Source organism: Macrotis lagotis, chromosome 1 (genome assembly GCF_037893015.1).
Source record: "Macrotis lagotis isolate mMagLag1 chromosome 1, bilby.v1.9.chrom.fasta, whole genome shotgun sequence".
NCBI classification, from domain to species: Eukaryota; Metazoa; Chordata; class Mammalia; order Peramelemorphia; family Peramelidae; genus Macrotis; species Macrotis lagotis.
Window position 1 is genome coordinate 341,919,502 of NC_133658.1, and position 18,907 is coordinate 341,938,408.

Sequence of the window (18,907 nt, forward strand, 5' to 3'; positions counted from 1 at the left end):
TATATATAGTTACATATATGTGTATCTGCTTCTATGGGTATGTATGTATGTAGTATGTGTTTATAGGTCTTGAGATCCCCAAGTCAAGGGATAGTCATTTTCTTAGCATAAATCTAAATTAATTTTTGGCCCCCTGCATAGATCTAAGCAACTAGGTGACTCGTGATAAGATGAAGGACAGCTACAAAATGGAGTTGACTTAGTGTATAAATAAAGAGACCCAATTTCAAATTTTTGTCATGAACAATAACTCTAACTTATGCTGCCACAATATTCTCCTTCATTTTATTGTTTTTGTAACAGCATTTCAGATATAAATCATTATTTCACAATTTAAGTTTATTTAGAAATACAATAATATATATTTAAAACATGAAACAAAACATTTTACCAGTCATATGACATCAATTCAGTCAAATACATTTACATAATATCTCTCATAAAAAAACATTTATTTTATCATCATTTTTGGCATTTTATACTAATCACATCTAAAACTTAGTCTGAAGGACTTCCAGGACAGAGCCAAGATGATTGTACAAAGCTAGGAAGCTCTCAGAATTTTTCCTGAAACAACTTTGAATGAAGCTTCTAAATAGACCCTAAAATGATAGATTAAACAAACAGTGAAACAACTTTTTAGCAAGGAACCTTGGAGGAACTTCAGAAAAAAAGTCTGATACAGGTGGATCAAAGGGAAGTATAACCCGGTATAGGTAGGAGAGCTAGAAGACAAAGAGAGACTCTTAGCCACAGAGCAGCTCTGGAAAGCCAGCAGAAAGGGTCCCGACACCAGCTGAGAGAGCAAAGTTCAAGCCCCAAAACACTGGTGCACTTAAGTGGGAACATTGGAAATGCCAGACCAGAAAGCCAGGAATAAGGCCCCTATCAAAAAAAAAAATTTGGAACTGAACACCCCATGCTTCAGAAGCAAAACTCAATTATCAAAATGAACCAAAAACAAATGCTAACTACAGAAAGTTACTATTCTGATGGGGATGATAAAAATGCTATCTGGGAAGAGGACCTAAACAGTAACAAAATGCCTACATGTGAAACCTCAAAAGAAGGTTTATGAATTAGTCTTAAATTCAAAAAGACATCTTGGAAGAGCTCAAAAAAGTTTTTAAAAACCAAAAAAGAGGAAGAAGAAGAAATAGAAGAAATAAAAATTGAGAAAAGATATGAGAATCATGCAGGACAATTAGGAAAAAACTGTTCAACTGGAAAAAGAAAAACTCATTTAATAAGTAAAATTAACCACCTGGAAAAACAAATACGAAAGTAACTGAAGAAAATAAAACCCTAAAAACTAGAATTGGACAAATGGAAGCAAATAAAACTTTATTAGATACCAAGACTCCATCAAACAAAACCAAAAAGCTGAAAAAGATAGAAGTAAATATAAAATATAAAGTACCTCTTAGGGAAAATAATCGACATGAAAAATAAATCCAGGAGAGAGAATTTATAACTTATTGGTCTACCTGAAAGACACAGTCAGAAAATGAACCTGAACGATATCTTACAGGAAGTTATCATGGAAAACTTCCCCTAATATCCTAGAACAAGAAAAAAAAATAGTCCTTGAAAGAATCCATCAATCATCCCCAGAAATAGATCCCAAAATAAAAACTCCAAATACTCCAAGAATTCTTAGGTAAAAGATAAAATATTGCAGGCAGCTAAAAAGAAGCAATTTAAATACCAGGGAACAAGTTCCCAAATGAATCTATTAAGAAATAGATCATTTAAAAATTCAATTTCAGAGTTAAACAATCTTTAAGTGAACTTCTAAGGAGAAAGATTCTAAGATCAAATTAATTCACAAGTTAATTCTATCAAATATTCAAAGAATATTAATTTCAATAGTATATAAATTTTTTTCATAAATTTCTTCTGAGACAGATATGATTTTGATACATAAAACAAGAAGAATTGAAACAAAAAGGAAACAACAGAATATGTCTAATGAATATAAATGAAATTTTAAAATATTAGCAAAGAAACTATATTAATATATCACAAGATGATATGCTGATGAAAATGGAAATTCAGGAATGTAGCATCAACAAAAATTATTCATTGCATTGAACTGGAAAAAAAGCTTTTGACAAAATGCTACACTAATTTCTATTAAAAAAAATAAAAAGCAAACAAACCATTAGATAGGCAAAAAATAAATGAACTTCTTAAACTGCTAGCGTGTGTATGTTAGTGTGTATATATATATATATATATATATATATATATATATATATATATATACATCACCCATATGTAAATCACATACATATAATCATATGGGTATATATTAAATTATTTCCAATACTTCCACACACACAAACATAAAAACAAGAGTCAGTCAACAAACTGCCATCATTGCAGTTACTTCTGCTTTCACTATTCAAGGCCCTCATGGGGGCTTATTGTCAATTAAGGCTTTTAGAGAGATAACCTATCCCCTCTTAACAGACCTCCTCCTCATTGTTAAAGAAGCACCAGCAAGGGCCATTAGGTGGCGCAGTGTATAGAGCATGGGCCCTGGAGTCAGGAGTACCTGAGTTCAAATCTGACCTCAGACACTTAAAAATTACCTAGCTGTGTGGCCTTGGGCAAGTCACTTAACCCCATTTCCTTGCCAAAAAAAAAACTAAAGAAAAAAAAAGAAGCACCAGCAATACATTGTACTTATACCAGTGTGGTAAAGCTTACACAATTTCCTTACTCCAGATTAGGATGAAATTACCTATTATGCTGCATACAAGTTAACAATCAAAGGCATATGGTACCATGCCCAGTTTGCCAGTTCTTCTCATTCTCAATACATGTTATGTTTCCCTAGATCTGACCTACATATTCAACAAATATTTTTTAAGTTCTTACTTTGAGTAAGACAATGTCTCAGTGCTTAGTGCAAAACTTAAAGAGAGGAATCATCAAGTAGCTTATCTTCTATTAAAGAAATAATATTAGGGGCAGTTAGGTGGCACAGTGGACAGAGCACCGGACTTGGAGTCAGGAGGACCTGAGTTCAAATCCGACCTCAGACACTTAATAATTACCTACCTGTGTGACCTTGGGCAAGCCACTTAACCCCATTGCCTTGCCAAAAAAAAACCTAAAGAAAAGAATATTAGGATATACAAACATATATATATATATATATATATATATGTACATATACATGATTTCAGTTGCATGTATTTATATATGCATTCACATGCTACATGTAATAAAAAGTCACATGTATTTATATATGTATTTATATAGCATTTTTAAGGTTCACAAGACATTTTACTCATTTGATTCTTCCACACAATCTTGTAAAGAAGGAATTATTATAAATTTCATTTTATAGATAAAGAAACTGCGACTGAGAATGTCTCTCCCAGGACAAAACCAAAATAGCAGACTATAGGCAGCTACCCAGTTGAACTGACCCAATATTCTCCTCCAAATCACCTAAAAATAATACCTCACATCAAATTTTGGAGTGGCAGAACCAATAAAAGGTAAAGGTGAGACATTTATCTAACCCAAGAAATCTTAAGGAAGCTGCAGCAATAGCAGCTACAACAGCAGCATCTATTGGTCCAGAGACATAAAGGAATTGGACAAATGGTCAAAAAGAAATTACAGAAAACCCTTTGTTGGTGCTGGTTACAGCTGGCTCTGACTGGCAATTCTACTGCTCATATGCAGTTAGGGGTAGAAAATGCTAATTGGACCCAAACCCAACAAAAATTCCTAGAAGAGTTAAAGAAATTAGAATGGCAGAAGAAAAATTGGGAAAAGAAATGAGAGTGAACCAAGAAAATAAGAGAATTAACAAGAAAAGAGAATTAACAGCTTAGTTTTTTAAAAATGGCACAAAAACATTGAAGAAAGTAAGATTTGGGGGTTTTGTTTTAAACAAGGCAATAGGGTTAAGTGACTTGTGCCACATCACACAGCTAGGTAATTGTTAAATATCTGAGGTCGGATTTGAACTCAGGTCCTCCTGACTCCAGGGCTGGTGCTCTGTTCACTGTGCCACCTAGCTGCCTCAGGAAAGTAACATTTTAAAAAACAGAATTGGCCAAATAGTAAAAGAGGCACAAAAATTTACTAAAAAGAGAACTCCATAAAAAAGTAGAATTGACCAAATGGAAAAAGAGGTACAAAAATCTCACTAAAAAAAATAATTTCTTTAAAATTAGAATTAGGCAAATGGAAGTTAATGATTCGTGAAACAACAAGAAACAATTTTTTAAGTTAAGAAAATGAAAAAAATCGAAGCATGAAATATGTAATTGAAAAAACAACTGATTTGGAAAATAAATTGAGAAAAGATAATTTAAGAATTATTGGACTACCTGAAAGCCATGATCAAAAGAAAGAAACTAAACATATTTCAACAAATTATCAAGGAAAATTGCCCCAGTATCCTAGAAACAGTGATAAAATGAACATTGAAAAAATCTGCCAATCACCTCTGGAAAGAGATTTCAAAATGAAAATTCTCAGAAATATTAGAACCAAATTCCAGAGTTCCTAGGTCAAAAACAAAATACTACAAGCAGTCAGAAACAATGTGAATATTATGGAGCCACAGTCAGGACCACACAAGATTTAGCAGCTTCCACATTCCACTTTCAAGCATTCCTATTGAAAGACTAGAGTTAGATAGAAAATTTGACATTCAAACACAAGACTAAGAAAAGAATAAAAATTATACTTGAAAATAATCATAAAGGATGTAATAAAATTAAACTGCCTACATTCCTATGTAACTCCTAAGAACTTTATCATTATTGGGGCAGTAAAAAAGGAGTTTTCAAAAGTAAAGGGCATGGATATGAGTTGATTATGTTGGAATGATCTCAAGAGAGAGAGAGAGAGAGAGAGAGAGAGAGAGAGAGAGAGAGAGAGAGAGAGAGAGAGAGAGAGAGAGGCAGGGAGAAGAAGGAATGGAGATGTAAAATGAGAAATTTTTCTCACATAAAATAATCATGCAAGAAAGAACTTTTACAATAGAGAGGGAAATTGGGAGAGTGGTAGGTAATCCCTGAACCTCACACTCATTGGAATTGGTTCCAAAAGGGAAGACTATATATATACATATTCAGTTGTATATAAAAAATACCTTACCCAGTAAAGAAATAGCAGGGGGGGAGAATAAGAGAAAGAGAAGAGAATGATTTAAATAAGAGGTTGGATTACCAGAGGCAATGGTTAGAAATAAAATGGACTTTTGAGGAGAAACAGAATTAGAGAGAGAGAGAGGAAGGAGGAGGAGGAGGAGGAGGAAGAAGAAGAAGAAGAAGAATGGAATGGAATGGAATGGAATGGAGGGAAATATGCACTTAGTAATTGTGGATGTGAATGAGATAATCTCACCCATAAAACAGAAGCAGATGGCAGAATGAATTAGAAATCAAAATCCAATAGTATATTGCTTACAAGAATAATATTGAAAAAGGAAGACACACAGAGATAAATAAAGGACTGGAGCAGAAACAGCATGCTTCAGCTGAAGTAAGACTGATCTCACGATCTCAAAGTAAAAGCAAAAATAGAATTAATTTAAAAAAAAGATATTCAGGGACAATATATTTTGCTAAAAAGTACCACAGACAATGAAGTAATATCAAAATTTTTACAGCATTTCTCTGATAAAGGCCTCCTTTCTTAAATATATAGTGAATATAGAACTGAGTCAAATTTATGAAAATAAGAACCATTCCCCAATTGAGAAACGGTCAAAGGATATAAACAGATAGTTTTCAGAAGAAGAAATGGAAGTTATCTATAATCATATTTTTAAAATGCTCTAACTCACGAATGATTGCAAATTAAACCAATTCTTTGAAATACTTTACAATTATAAGAAGTAACAAATGCTGGAAGGAATGAAGGAAAATAGGTACACAAATGAACTACTGATGTAGTAATAAACTGGTCCAATTTGGAGAACAATTTGGAACTATGCTTAAAGGGCTAAAATACTCTGCATACCCTCTGACCCAGCAATACCACTCCTAGATCTATATCCCAAAGAGATTAAAGAAAAAGGAAAGAGACTTTTTTGTACCAAAATATTTAAAGCAATTCTTTTTATGGTGGCAATAATTGGAAATCAAGAGGAAGATCATGAGTTGGGGAATGACTTAAGTTGTGACCTATGATTGTGATAGGGCATTATTGTGCTATAATGTCAAGGAGTAGTTTCAGGAAAAACATGGCAAGAATTATAAGAACTAATGCAAAATGAAGTAAGAAGAACCAGAAGATCATTATACTCAGTAACAGAAATCTTTTAATAATGATCAACTCTGATCAATACAATGATTCCAGACAATTCCAAAGGATTCATGATTAAAAAATGTTAGCTACCTCCAGAAAGAGAACTAATGAACTCTGAGTGCATATTGAAGTATAATTTTTCACTTTATTTTTGTTGCTTTTTGATATTTATTTTACATAATTTCATATGGATAATTGATACCATATTCTTTGATTTCTTAGTGAGTTATGAAGGGTGTAAGGCAGAGGAGAGAATTTTGGAACTCAAAATTTATAAAGAACATTAAAAATCAACAAATGATAAATTAAAATGATAAAATTGAGAGAATATTTTCCCCATCCTAAAAAGCCCTCATTTGATCCTTCTATCCCCACTATTGCCAACCTCACAAAGGTACAGTGTGTAAAGCATTCAGTAAACTTTATAATACTCTTTCACTTATTTTCTATCTCTTTCTCTTTACTGACTCATTTCTTAATTGCCTATAAACATACCCATTTTTCCTTCTTGAAAAATCCTCAGTCGATCTATGAAAACAATTGTCCCTAAATCTCTTTTGCCCTTTGTGACAAAACCCAGAAATACCATCAACAGCAGATGCTTCCATCTTCTCTTCTCTCACTCTTACTAAACTCTTACAATCTTCCAATCCTATCATTCCACCAAAACTGCTCTCCCCAAAATTACCAGTGATCTCTTAGTTATCAAATCCAATGGCCTTTTCTCTAACCTTATTCTTTGTGACCACTCTGCAACCTTTGACACCATTGATCACCCTCTCTTTCTTGATATTCTCTTCTCTTTAGGTTTTCCAGACATCATTCTCTCCTGGTTCTCCTGCAGGTAATTGATCAAAAAATAACAAATCCCCAAAACTGAAATAGCTTTAGAAATAATTTTATTAGGTCATTTGTCAAAGGAGGAAGCTGGGGAAAAGTATGGCTCTCTCCTCCAATTTTTGTGAGATAACTTAGAGAATTCAGACAGCAGCCTAAGGATGTTTACCTAATTGATTGCATGTAGGCAGTAGGGAATTTCCAGAGAAGGGCCATTTGAGATGAATAATAGCAAGTAAGTACAAACACTCAGATTTGGGGAACCTAAATCACAAGCTTTGGGTGGCCACACAACATGGCTTGAGTGGCATCTAAACATTCCCTGTAGCTGTTCAGTTTCCCCCTAGAGCAACCCTGAAGTCAGTCAGTCCTCTATTGTAAACTTTGGATTAGACAATTTTCTAGTCAAATAAGGTTAAGTTCAAACAATACTGATAGATAATAAAATATTTTCCCACACTCTTCCTGCAAATCTGACTGTTCCTTCTTTGCAGAATCCTCATCCAAATGACATACTTTAACCATACGTGTTCCCCAGGATTCTAAATTGAGTTCTCTGCTCTTCTCCCTCTATGCTACCTCATTTGTTGATCTCATCAGCTCCCACTGATTTAATTACTATCTCTATGCTGACAATTCTCAAATCTATCTATCCTGCTCTATCCTGTTGACCTAGAAATCTCACATCTTCAGAATGTAAAAAGGCAGGTTCTGCCTTTCAGAAATTTCAAACTAAATAACTCTCTAGTAAAAATCATAAACAAAACATATCCAAAACAGGATTCATTATCTCTTCCCCTAAATCCACACCCTCAATTTTCCTACTGCTATTGGAGGATCACTATATTATCAGTCCCTTAGGTTCCCAACCTGCATGTCTCCTCATTATCTCAGCTCCATATCCTATCACCTTTAGGACCTCTCTCAAATACATTCCCTTCTCTCTTTTGACAGTTCTACCACTTTTGGTGCAGCCTTCATCACCTGAATGTTGAATTATTATAACAGGTGGGTCTGCTTTACCTCAAGTCTCTCCCTACTCCAATCCATTCTCCATTTAGCCACTAAAATGATTTCCCTAAAAAACAGATCCAACCACATCACCTCCCCTATTCACTAAACTCCACAATCTCCAGGATCAGATATAAATCCTTTGCTTAGCATTTAAAAGCCCTTCATAACCTATTCTGCTTCTAACTTTCCAGTCTTCTTATACCATACTTCTTATACTTTTTGTCTCTTTCTGTACTCCCAGTTCTTAGGACAGTGACTGGAACATAGAGGCACTTAATAAATGGTGATTGATTCATTAAGTAACTGGCCCAAGCTCACGCTGCTAATGGATCTTCTGGATTTTAAGTACAATACTACCTAGATACTTAGGGTAATGAAGAAATACAGAGAATAGCTATTTGTCCATTTTTGGTAGAACTTGGCAAGGAATTTATAGTGAAACAGGACTATAAAGGTACAAGAAAGCCAGACTGGAGTGTTGAATAACAGTCCAAAGAGTATACATTTTGTTCTGACTCCACCTCTCTCTCATTGATCATTTGATGATCTCATCAGCTCCTATTGGTTGATGTTTCATCTCTAAGCAGATGGATCCCAGATCTACATATTCAGTACTGGGTTCTCTCCAATGCCTCCTTGGGATTATCAGGTACTATTTGCCTAATTCTTCTTTATCCTTCCTCCCCTATGATCTTACCTCTTTATCAATTTCCCACCACTGGGTTAGAGAGTGGGGATGAGGGAAGGGGAAGATTAGAGGCCTTTCCTTTCTTGCCTTCCTCTTTAACTCCTCCTCAGCTCCAGAGCTATCCTAGAATTCATTCTTGAATGATAAATGGTAGGAAAATCAACCAACCTTATGAACTCCCTCCTCCCTAGTTTTTCCATTTACTTGGTCTTGATTGCTCACATAGTTTGGATTATTTCTTCTCTGAGATGGAGGATTGCCAGGTCTTCCCATCTTCCCTGGCACTGCCTCCTTCTAAAATCTTCCAGTCTTCTCTCTATAGTTCCCCTAGAATTGTCCTCTGATCCCAGAAAAGGGATCTTGGCATCCCCATTGCTTCACTCTTAGGACTTCTGGGCCTCATGATCTATCCTATAGTTTGCTTTTTATTTTGTCATCCTCACCTAGAGGGTAAACTCCTTGAGAACAAGGACTATCTCACTTTTTCTATTTGCATACTGTCTATTTGGAAGTGCTTAACACATTTCCTGGATTTGGCACCATAGCAAATAATAAATGCTTTTTCATTCATTTTATCCATTCATCTCTTGGAAGGATTACACGAGAATTTTCCATTTAGTTCATTCAATATAGGAATGGTCTGCATGAATGCATTATGAACGATTTTAGCAAATAGTTAATTAACTAGCTTGATGTGAACATTTATAATTTAAAATGTGGTAAGGAAGGGAAGTTGGACCAGATTAGGGAGGGTCTTATATGCCCATCTTAAAGAGATTAGTATTTTATCCCCCAGCTTAAATAGATTAGTATTTTATCCTCTAGTTAATAGGGAACCACTGAAGTTTTGATGTTTTTTTTAAGATGTAGTAATATTGCCTTATTTAGCAGAAAGGACTATTTTTATCAGCCATAGTAGCTGAAACACAACTACCAGTGTTAAACTGAAATTCTATCCAGTTCCTCTTTCTGAGTCATAGTAGGGACATTCTGGGCTTGTCCTCTTCATCTCAGACTAGAGAAAGATTAAGTCAGTTTCAACCTCTACCAGACTGTCTTGGCATCCTTTCTAGGGAAAGATAAGGTACCCAATGCTATGGAAATTCCTCCATCTCCAACCTCTTCCACCCTGTCTTTTCTATTGATGACTCTGTTCCTGAGCATTTCTGGTGAGTGAAGAATCTGTCAGCCTTGTTATGTGTCAACTGGGATGGGGATAGGAGGGTTTGGGGAGGGGAATTCTGTAGGTCTTGAGCATGTTTGGATGAACATCTCAGGATAAAGTGACCAAGGGCAATCATAAAAAGTCAGTTTTCCTGGACTAGAAACCACTTGAATTAGTGCTATGATGAGGTCCCCCATCTGTCTGTCTTTCTTAGACTTTCTGCAGAAATATTGGAATATTCAATGCAAACTGAAGCTAGATCTAGGACCCTAGTCCAAGTCTCTTTACAGGCCATATTATCAATTTACATAGGGAAAAAAGGGCTGGGTTCTAGTCCAACTTTGTCACTAACTCACTGTTTGACAGATGAATCACCTCCCTCCTCTGACTGTTTCCTCATCTGCAAAAAGGAGTGGGGTAGGGAGTATGAACTAGATAATAACAACAATAATAAAATAATCAAACATTTCTATTGTGTTTTACGATGTGCCTTCTCACAAAAGCAGTAGTACACTTATTCTATTTCCGTTTTACATTCTCAAGGAAGATTAAATTATTTGCCTTCAAACATATAACTATCATGTAATAACACTGTGCCTTGAACTAGGTGCTTTGATTTCAGCTCTCTCTAAGGTCCTTACCAGTTCTATTAAATTCAATAAACAATTATGTAGTGCCTGCTTTAAGCAAGGACCAGGTGCTAGGTACTCAAAAATAAAAAACATGGTTTTAGCTTTGAAGAGACTTATACCCTTCTGAATCTCTCGGTCTTGGGTCTCCACTCCAAATATCTCCTCTTTTCAAACTAATTCTTTATGTCTCCTCACTTCTCAGTTTTTGATCTCTCTCTTTTCTTTTCTAGCATTCTCTATTTGTCTCCTCACTACTCCTTGGATTCCTGGATCCCATATCTCTTAGCTGGACCTTGGTAACCATAGGATAAGCCCATTTTAGTTTTTAAGACCCATCACTGTTATTTCTCTGTCCCTCAACTTTAGTCAACCAATCTTCAGTGAATGCTATGTGGGAGTAAAAGTCTAACCACAATAAAAGGAAGGAATACTATTAGACATACCCAGACACCAGATTCCAGGAACCCAAAGTCTAAGAAAATGTTAACTCATTCAGCGCAAGTGGTGGGACTAGAATCCTATCAGTCTCTTTCTAAGCCAATTAGTGGCAAAGTCATTCCAACTCAGTCTTTTCCCCTGAAGCCCCTCAAATCATTGATGCACCTCAGGGTTCTAAGTTTCCATGTCAGTTCTGGTCAGGGTCCTGAGAAGCATAAATAAAGGCAAGAACTTCACTGAGATCTTTCCAAATCCCCTTCAAATAATTAAAAAAACTCCTCAAAATGAATTCTGGAGCAGCAGAACCCACAAAAGATGGGTCTTTCCTTATCAAAGATACTGAAGTGGTTTTGCTATTCCCTTTTCCAGCTCATTTTACAGATGAGGAAACTGAGGCAAACAAGATTAACAGAACTTGTTCAGAGTCATTCAACTAGTAAATATCTGAGGCTGAGATTTGAATTCTAGTCTTCCTGAATCCAGACCTGATGTTCTATCCACTGCATCACTTAGCTGACCCCATTAAATACCTGCTAGGTATCTAGTGCCATACTAGGTATTGGGGTTATAAAGCGAAATAAAAAGGCACAGTTCTGCTCACAAGTATCTCACACTCTTATTGGAGACAAAATATAAGAGAAAGTTCTTCAGCAAGGTCAAATTTTTATAGAAAAGACAAAATGAGGGTGGAAGCATTGTGGAGGGATGGAAGAGCCCAAGGGTCCCATAATGAAGTTAAATGATGGTGCCTGAGGACTGCAGAGTAAGGAGAAACTACAAAGGATAAGACCTAGAGGGGCTTAGGAGACAGACAATGCACATCGCAAGACTTAATAGTTCTCAATAGTATTAGAAGGAAAAGAGTTATTGACTCCAATTTCATCCATGACCTGTGAGCAGTCAAATCTCCCAGGTGAAGGGGAAAAAATACCCTCAGTAATGTCATCTTCCTGGGGTGATGAAAATACCTTCATTGATGTCTGGGGTCCTGAATGAGGAGATTTACCTGAATGGAGTGGAGGGATTGGGAGGGAAAGGAAAGTAGAAACCAAGTTCTTTCCCTTTTCTGGACTTTGAACCTTAGTTTCCTCATCTGTAATGAAGGATTGGTGAAATGATCTCTAATATACCTTCCTCCTCTGTCATTTTATGTTGTGAATTCCCTTCCAGCTCAGACATATTGTTTTATCATCCCTTCCACGTCTGCTATTCGATGATCCTAGGAATCCACATCTCTTCTTCCTTCTTAAAATGATTCTATCTTTGCAGTTAACCCTTCCCCTACCTTGGTGGCAGGACAAATGATGACTTTCACCTGCACTTCTTTGGGATTCTACAATCAACAAGTCATCACTATTACATGGTTCAAAGATGGGAAGAAGGCAGATCCCCTACAGAGATCATTTAGCAGCAGCCAGAACAACAACTTCTACAATATCACCAGCATGGTGCAGGTGCCATTCACTGGTTCCCATGTCCAGTCTCAAGTGATCTGTGAGGTACAACCCAAATTATCCACGTCAAGGTTCCAGACCTTGAAGCCTCGGAGGGATGAGAAGTACAATTCTCTATCAAGTAGAGGTGAGCCTATCTTGTCCAGCCCCAGAGAGAGTACAAGGCATCATCTCAGGTTCTCATTCCTCTTTCTTCTATGATAGACCTAAATAAGACTAAAATCTGACCCCACCTTGCCATGATCATGCCAGACCTTCAGTCAAGTCAACAAGTATTTATTAAGTACCTTCTATATACTGAGCACTGTTCTAAGCCCTTGGGGATACAAAAAAAGAAGCAAAAATGTAGGTTTTTATACTCAAGAAGTTCAAAATCTGATTAGTGAGACTACTGCAAATAACTTTACATGGTGAGGTGAGGTAGAAGTGAGGCAGCTATGCCTCTCCTCACTGCACATTTATGATTCTATATATATTTTATGTATATGTATATACATATAATATATAATATAATATATAGTTTGAAGAAAATAACAGAAATCACTAGCCTTAAGAAGACAAGCAAAGACTTCTTGCAGAAGGTGGGATTTTAACTGAAAGAAAGAAGATAGGGAAGTTAGGAGATAGAAATGAAAAAACAGATCATTTCAGACATAGGGGACAGTCAATGAAAATACAAAGAAAAGGGAGATAGAATGTCACATTCAAGGAAGAACAAAGAGGTTAGTGTTACTGGATCATACATGGAAAGGAGAATGTTTTAATATAAGTAAAGATATTTTAATACAAGAAAGTAGATGGTTTATAAAAGATTTTAAAAGCTAAACAGAGGGTTTCATCTTTGATCCTAGAGATAATGGGGAGTCACTAGAGTTTTTGATGAGGTGGATGACATGGTCAGACCTGCACTTTTAGAAGAACACTGGAAAGTGAGTTAGAAATGAATTGGAGTGAGAAGAAATGTAAGGCAGGCAGACCAAACAACAAGCTATTGCAATAGTTCAAGTGTGAGGTGATAAGGGACTGCATTAGGGTGGTAGTAATTTCAGAGGAGAGAAATAGGGCTTATAAGAGAAATTTTGCAAAAACAAATTTGACAGGATTTCCCAACTTATTGGACATAGTAAGTGAGAGAGAGTAAGAAGGAGAGGAGACTATGTTGATGATATGGGCAACTATGTGGTGTAGTGGATAGAGCACCAACCCTGTTCAAATCCAGCCTCAGACACTTAACACTAATTGTGTGACCTTGGACAAGTCACCTAACCCTGACTGCCTCACATCCAGGGTCATCTCCAGTCATCTTGCCACTGGACTAGATGGCTCTGGAAGGGAAAGTGAGACTGATGACTTAATACAATACTCCCTCACTCAAATCCAATCACTTGCTTGTTATGGTGTCACTTCCCTAATGTCATGGTCTTCTTCAAGAATGAAGGACAAGGGGAGGCTAGGTGGTGCAGTTGATAGAGCACCGGCCTTGGAGTCAGAAGTATCTGAGTTCAAATCTGACCTCAGACACTTGATAATTACCTAGACTGTGGCCTTGGGCAAGCCACTTAACCCCATTGCCTTGAAAAATCTAAAAAAAAAAAAAGAATGAAGGGCAAACATCATCACTTAGAAAGTAATGCCTCTACCTAGGATGTACCTACCTAGGTAGTACCTCTATGAAGGGATAAGGAAGTTAGAAAGAAAAGAGGATTTGGGAAGAAAGATAGTAAGTTCAGTTTAGGATATGTTGATGCCCATGGAATATCCACTTGGAATTGTGAGACAGTTGAAGATGTGAGTCTGAAGTTCAGAAGACTGGTAAGGATTGTATAACTAGATCTAAGAATCATATACATAGAGATGATAGTTGAATCCAAGGGAGTTGAGACCACCAAACAAACAATATAGAAGGAGAAGAGAAAAGGGCACAGAAAAGAGCCTTGAGGAACCCAAGAAATAGCCATCACAACCTGGATCAAGAATCAACAAAAAGGTCTTTGTTGGGAGATTGAATAGTAGAAGACAGACAAGTAAAAGGAGAGCCAAGAGAGCATGAAAATCCAGAGACAGAGAGTCAAAGAGAAGAGAGTGATTAACAGTATTAAAGGCTGCTGAAAAGTCAAGAAGGATGAGAACTGAGTCAGAGAAAAAAAAGGACATTATATGTGGCATTTAGATTATAGGTAACCTTGGAGAGAGCAGTTTCATTTGTCTAATGAGGTTGGAAGCTAAATTGTGAAGAGTCAAGAAGAGAGTGAAAAGAGAGGAACTGGAAACCCTGATTCTCAATGGCCTTCTCAAGGAGTTTAGACATAGTATATGATGATAGCCAGAAAAGATGGATTGAGCAAAGAAGAGGATTGAGGAGATAAGGGTGTTTGTTCCAACAAGGAACTAGCCTATAAATCTATAATGGTGAAAAATTGAAGATGGAAAAAGAAAACCAGGGTGATAGAGGTCAATTTGTTGAAAAAGACAGGTTAGAACAGGATCATTTGTTCATGTAGAGGGGTTTGCCTCCACAAGGGGACTTCTTCATGTGAGACAAGAACATAAGGCTAGTGGCAAGGCTGTGAGTTATGGAGGGGGGGAAAGTGAGATAAAAGCACAGGAAGAATGGCAGGGATGTTAGTTATGGGGGCGGGGGAAGAGAACTCGGTAAATAGCCTCAATTTCTTCTATGAAATAGCCTCAGCTCAGATGAAAGAGAAAGGGGAAGGGAGATTTGAAGAGAGATGACATGGCTCAATAGAGCCCCTATGGAGAATGACAGTTAGAATTGTCTTGCCATAGTGAGGTCCAAGTTGAAATTCTTAACATAAAATGGCAGTAACAAACCTTCTCCCAGACCATTTCAATTCCAGCTCTACAAGTGTGTGACCTTGAGTAAGTCACATTCCTACTGTGAGTCTCAGTTCCCCCTTCTGTAAAATAGGATGCAAAACATTCAACTCTGTGTCTCACAAGATAGAGGTGAGGATCAAATGAGCCAATGTTTGAAAAGTGCTTTAAAGTTCAAAGTGATATTAAAATGGAAATCATGAGTATTCAGGAAGGGATTGGTTCACAGTTTAAAAAAAACTGAACAGTGCTTTCTAGTGACTGTTTAGAAAACCTATAGGTTCTAGTCTGACTTCCAAAGTATATTAGTCACCACTGACAGTTTATTACCTCTCTTGTGATTCTGAGCCCAATATGATTTTCACAATCCTATGTAGTGTCTCATTGGAGTTGGAAGGGACCTTAAAAATTAGCTGGTCAGGGGTCAGCTAGGTGGCACAGTGGATTGAGCATTGGTCCTAGAGTCAGGAAGACCTTTGTTCAAATCCATCCTCAGACATTTAAGAATTACCCAGCTATGTGACCTTGAACAAGTCACTTAACCCCATTGCCTTGCAAAAAAAATTATTGGGGCAGCTAGGCGGCACAGTGGATAGAACCGGCCCTGGAGTCAGGAGTACCTGGGTTCAAATCTGGCCTCAGACACTTAATAATTACCTAGCTGTATGGCCTTGGGCAAGCCACTTAACCCCATTGCCCTGCAAAAACTAAAAAACAAAAATTATCTGGTCCACCCCCAACATTTGACAGATAGTCCAGAACCAATCAATGTTGACCATAATCAACTATGCAGAAATCCTCTAGGGATGGACTTTCTCCTGGGACCCAACACAGCATCTCTCCACCTTTCCTAGCCCTGTTTAATGGCCTAGATCCTCAGGGAGAGAAGGACTCCTTTGGAAGACTCCAGTGAAAGTTCCTTAAACTCTATGAGTCTCAATTTTTTCATTCTAAAAATGAAGATAATATTTGCAATACTTAGCTACCTTTCAGAATTGCCACAAGGAAAGTTCTTTATTAACCACAAAATGCTAAAGAATTATGAGTTAACAGCAATATTAATCAAATTTGTTGAGAGGGCCCACAGGCTAATCTTTCCAGTGCTCCTAAAGTAATATTCCATGGAAAAGCACAGGGGTGAGCCAAAGCCAATTTGTACATAATTGTTGAATTTTTAGCATGAGTTTTTAATATGTCAGAAATCAGTAAATATGACAAAAATGAGGCCTTGATTTATTGTTTTGTTGATTTTCTAGTCTTAAGTGATGAAGAATGTTAGTACAGATTAAGTTCCAAAGTATATATTATGTATATATCCAAAAAGCTAATTGTTAAACATTGACCAGCACACCATTGGCCAGTGCCATAGTTACAAAAAGGAGGCTTCTGGTTTGGAAGGTATAGTGGGAAAAAGTATGGGTTTTAAAATCAAAACTACTGTTTAAATTCTGTTTATTACTTATTCTCTGTGTAATCTTGCACATCTCATTTTCCAGTTTTGGTTAATTTGTAACATAGGTGTTGGTTTACATGATTTCTATGGCCTTTTCTTGTTCCAAATCCTATGAAATCAAGTGAGATATAAAAAAAAAAAAATGAGTCCCATGATAAAGTTCTAAGAACTGTATGTGGGTTCATTCATTCATTGTTGTCCATCATAATCAAAGAGAATAAAAATGACATCACAGTATCAGTATCAATGTAAAGTATGTCTGACTGTGTCTGATCAAACCAACACAAACTCAAAAGAAAAGGCTTTACCACAAATAGCACATGTGAACATTCGGAGTGGAGATGCTCTAAAATTCACTCATCTTGTGTTTCTTTTGACCTCCCGCAATCCTGCTTTGCTCATAGAGCACATCTCCTTCTTTGATGCCAGTATGCCATTCTGGGAAGTCTTGTGCCAGTGTATGTGGGTAAAACTATGCTGGGGGACATTAAAAACCTCATAGGAACTGCCAGATAAAGGGGAAAATGTCAAAGAGAGAATAAACATTGAAATTTTTTTTAAGTGGCTTGAATGCTGACTCTGACTTCTCAAATCTAAATTTAGAATGTTGCGGATCTAAGAGGGACAAGAGATCAACCACCTCATTTTACAGATTTGGAAACCGAGGCACCAAGATGTTAACAGACTTACACAGAGTCTCATAAAGATGGAGAACCTGGAAAAGGATCCGAACCTCAGATCTTTTTAACTTAAGAGTGTGTAACCCTGGGCAAGTTATTCCTCCCACTCTGAGTTTCAGTTTCCCCATCTGTAAATTGAGGACAATAACCTTATGCTGCCTACTTCACAGGATTGCTTTAAAGAAAGCACAATATAAGCTTCATTGTACTGTAAAAATGTGAACAATGTACTGTAAGTTTCAGAGAAACAAATTTTAGCTCAATAAGAGGAAAAAACTCCTAACAAAAAGAGCAATCCTAGAAGAGAATCAGCTGTCTGGTAGGAATTAAGCCTGGAAGCCTTTAAGCAGAGGCTGAGAGATCCCTTGTCAGGATGTTGTAGATTTGCCCTGTTTTTATATGGATGGAGTGAATTGATTGATGACTGTTGAGGTGAGGTGACAATTCTGTGAGGTGATAGTTCTGTGATTCTGGAATCTCTCACTAGGTCCACTGACCACAGCTGCCCCAACACCTTTCCCAACTAAGAAAACTCAACTATGCAACCTCATCTTGACCGGAGTCTTTCTGGGGTGGAAGATTCTGCTTTTGGTGATCCTTTCTGTCCACTATATCTTCAGGAGGAGATCGATGTGATTGGTGAGAAAGGACAGGAGCTTTTGAAAAGTGTGTTCTTTGTGATCGAACAGGACAAGGAAGGACTTTGAACACACACATTTACATACATACACACCCACATACACCCACATGCACACACACACACACACACACACACACACCTCACTTCTACCACTACAAGTAATGAGGGCCTGGGCACGTCCCACCAAGAGGCCTCATCCAAGCAAAATAAAATAAGCAAATGAACTTCTGCAGGTAATTTTTGACTGTTATGTATTACCAAGTCAAGCTATCATTTCCCTCCACTTCCTTCCCCATTGCTATTCAATTTTCAATTCAGCTAGGAGGAGCAAACAATTTCTAGTTTCCCAATCAGAATTACATTCTTCTCCTTAGAATAAATATTATCTTATACCTTAGGATTTCTTTCAAGTCCCAGCTAAAATCATACCTTTTACAGGAAGCCTTTCCCAATCCCCCAATTCGAGTGACTTCCCTCTGTGGATTATTTTCTATTCATCCTGTATATAGTTTGTAGAGTTGTATCTCCCTCAATAGACTTTGGTCTCCTGGTGGACAAGAACTATCTTTTGCCGTTCTTTGTAACTTCATTGTTTAGCATAGTGCCTAACTGATTATGTGACTAACTTCAGGCATAAAATTTCTGTATTGGAACTAGTCATTTATCAGATATCTATTAACTGAGAGAGGAAAAAAGCAGTCCCCTCTCTGAAGTTCACCTTCTAATATAGAGATTGTATGTATGCATATAAATATATACATACATACAAAATATACAGGTTGG

At 36.8% G+C, this 18,907-nt stretch overlaps 1 protein-coding gene across 4 annotated transcripts in view; it reads left to right on the top strand.

The window, feature by feature from the left end:
• The window catches only part of LOC141505701 (tyrosine-protein phosphatase non-receptor type substrate 1-like), a 47,140-nt gene extending 28,779 nt beyond the window's left edge, over positions 1 to 18,361 (top strand). For all 4 annotated transcript variants that reach the window (XM_074211776.1, XM_074211774.1, XM_074211777.1 and 1 more), the window contains 2 exons: positions 12,332 to 12,643; positions 17,972 to 18,361. In XM_074211776.1, the coding sequence (XP_074067877.1) occupies positions 12,332 to 12,643; positions 17,972 to 18,120 (461 nt within the window). In that variant the 3' untranslated portion in view covers positions 18,121 to 18,361. The remainder of the gene's footprint in view (positions 1 to 12,331; positions 12,644 to 17,971) is intronic.
• The last annotated feature ends 546 nt before the right edge of the window (positions 18,362 to 18,907 follow it).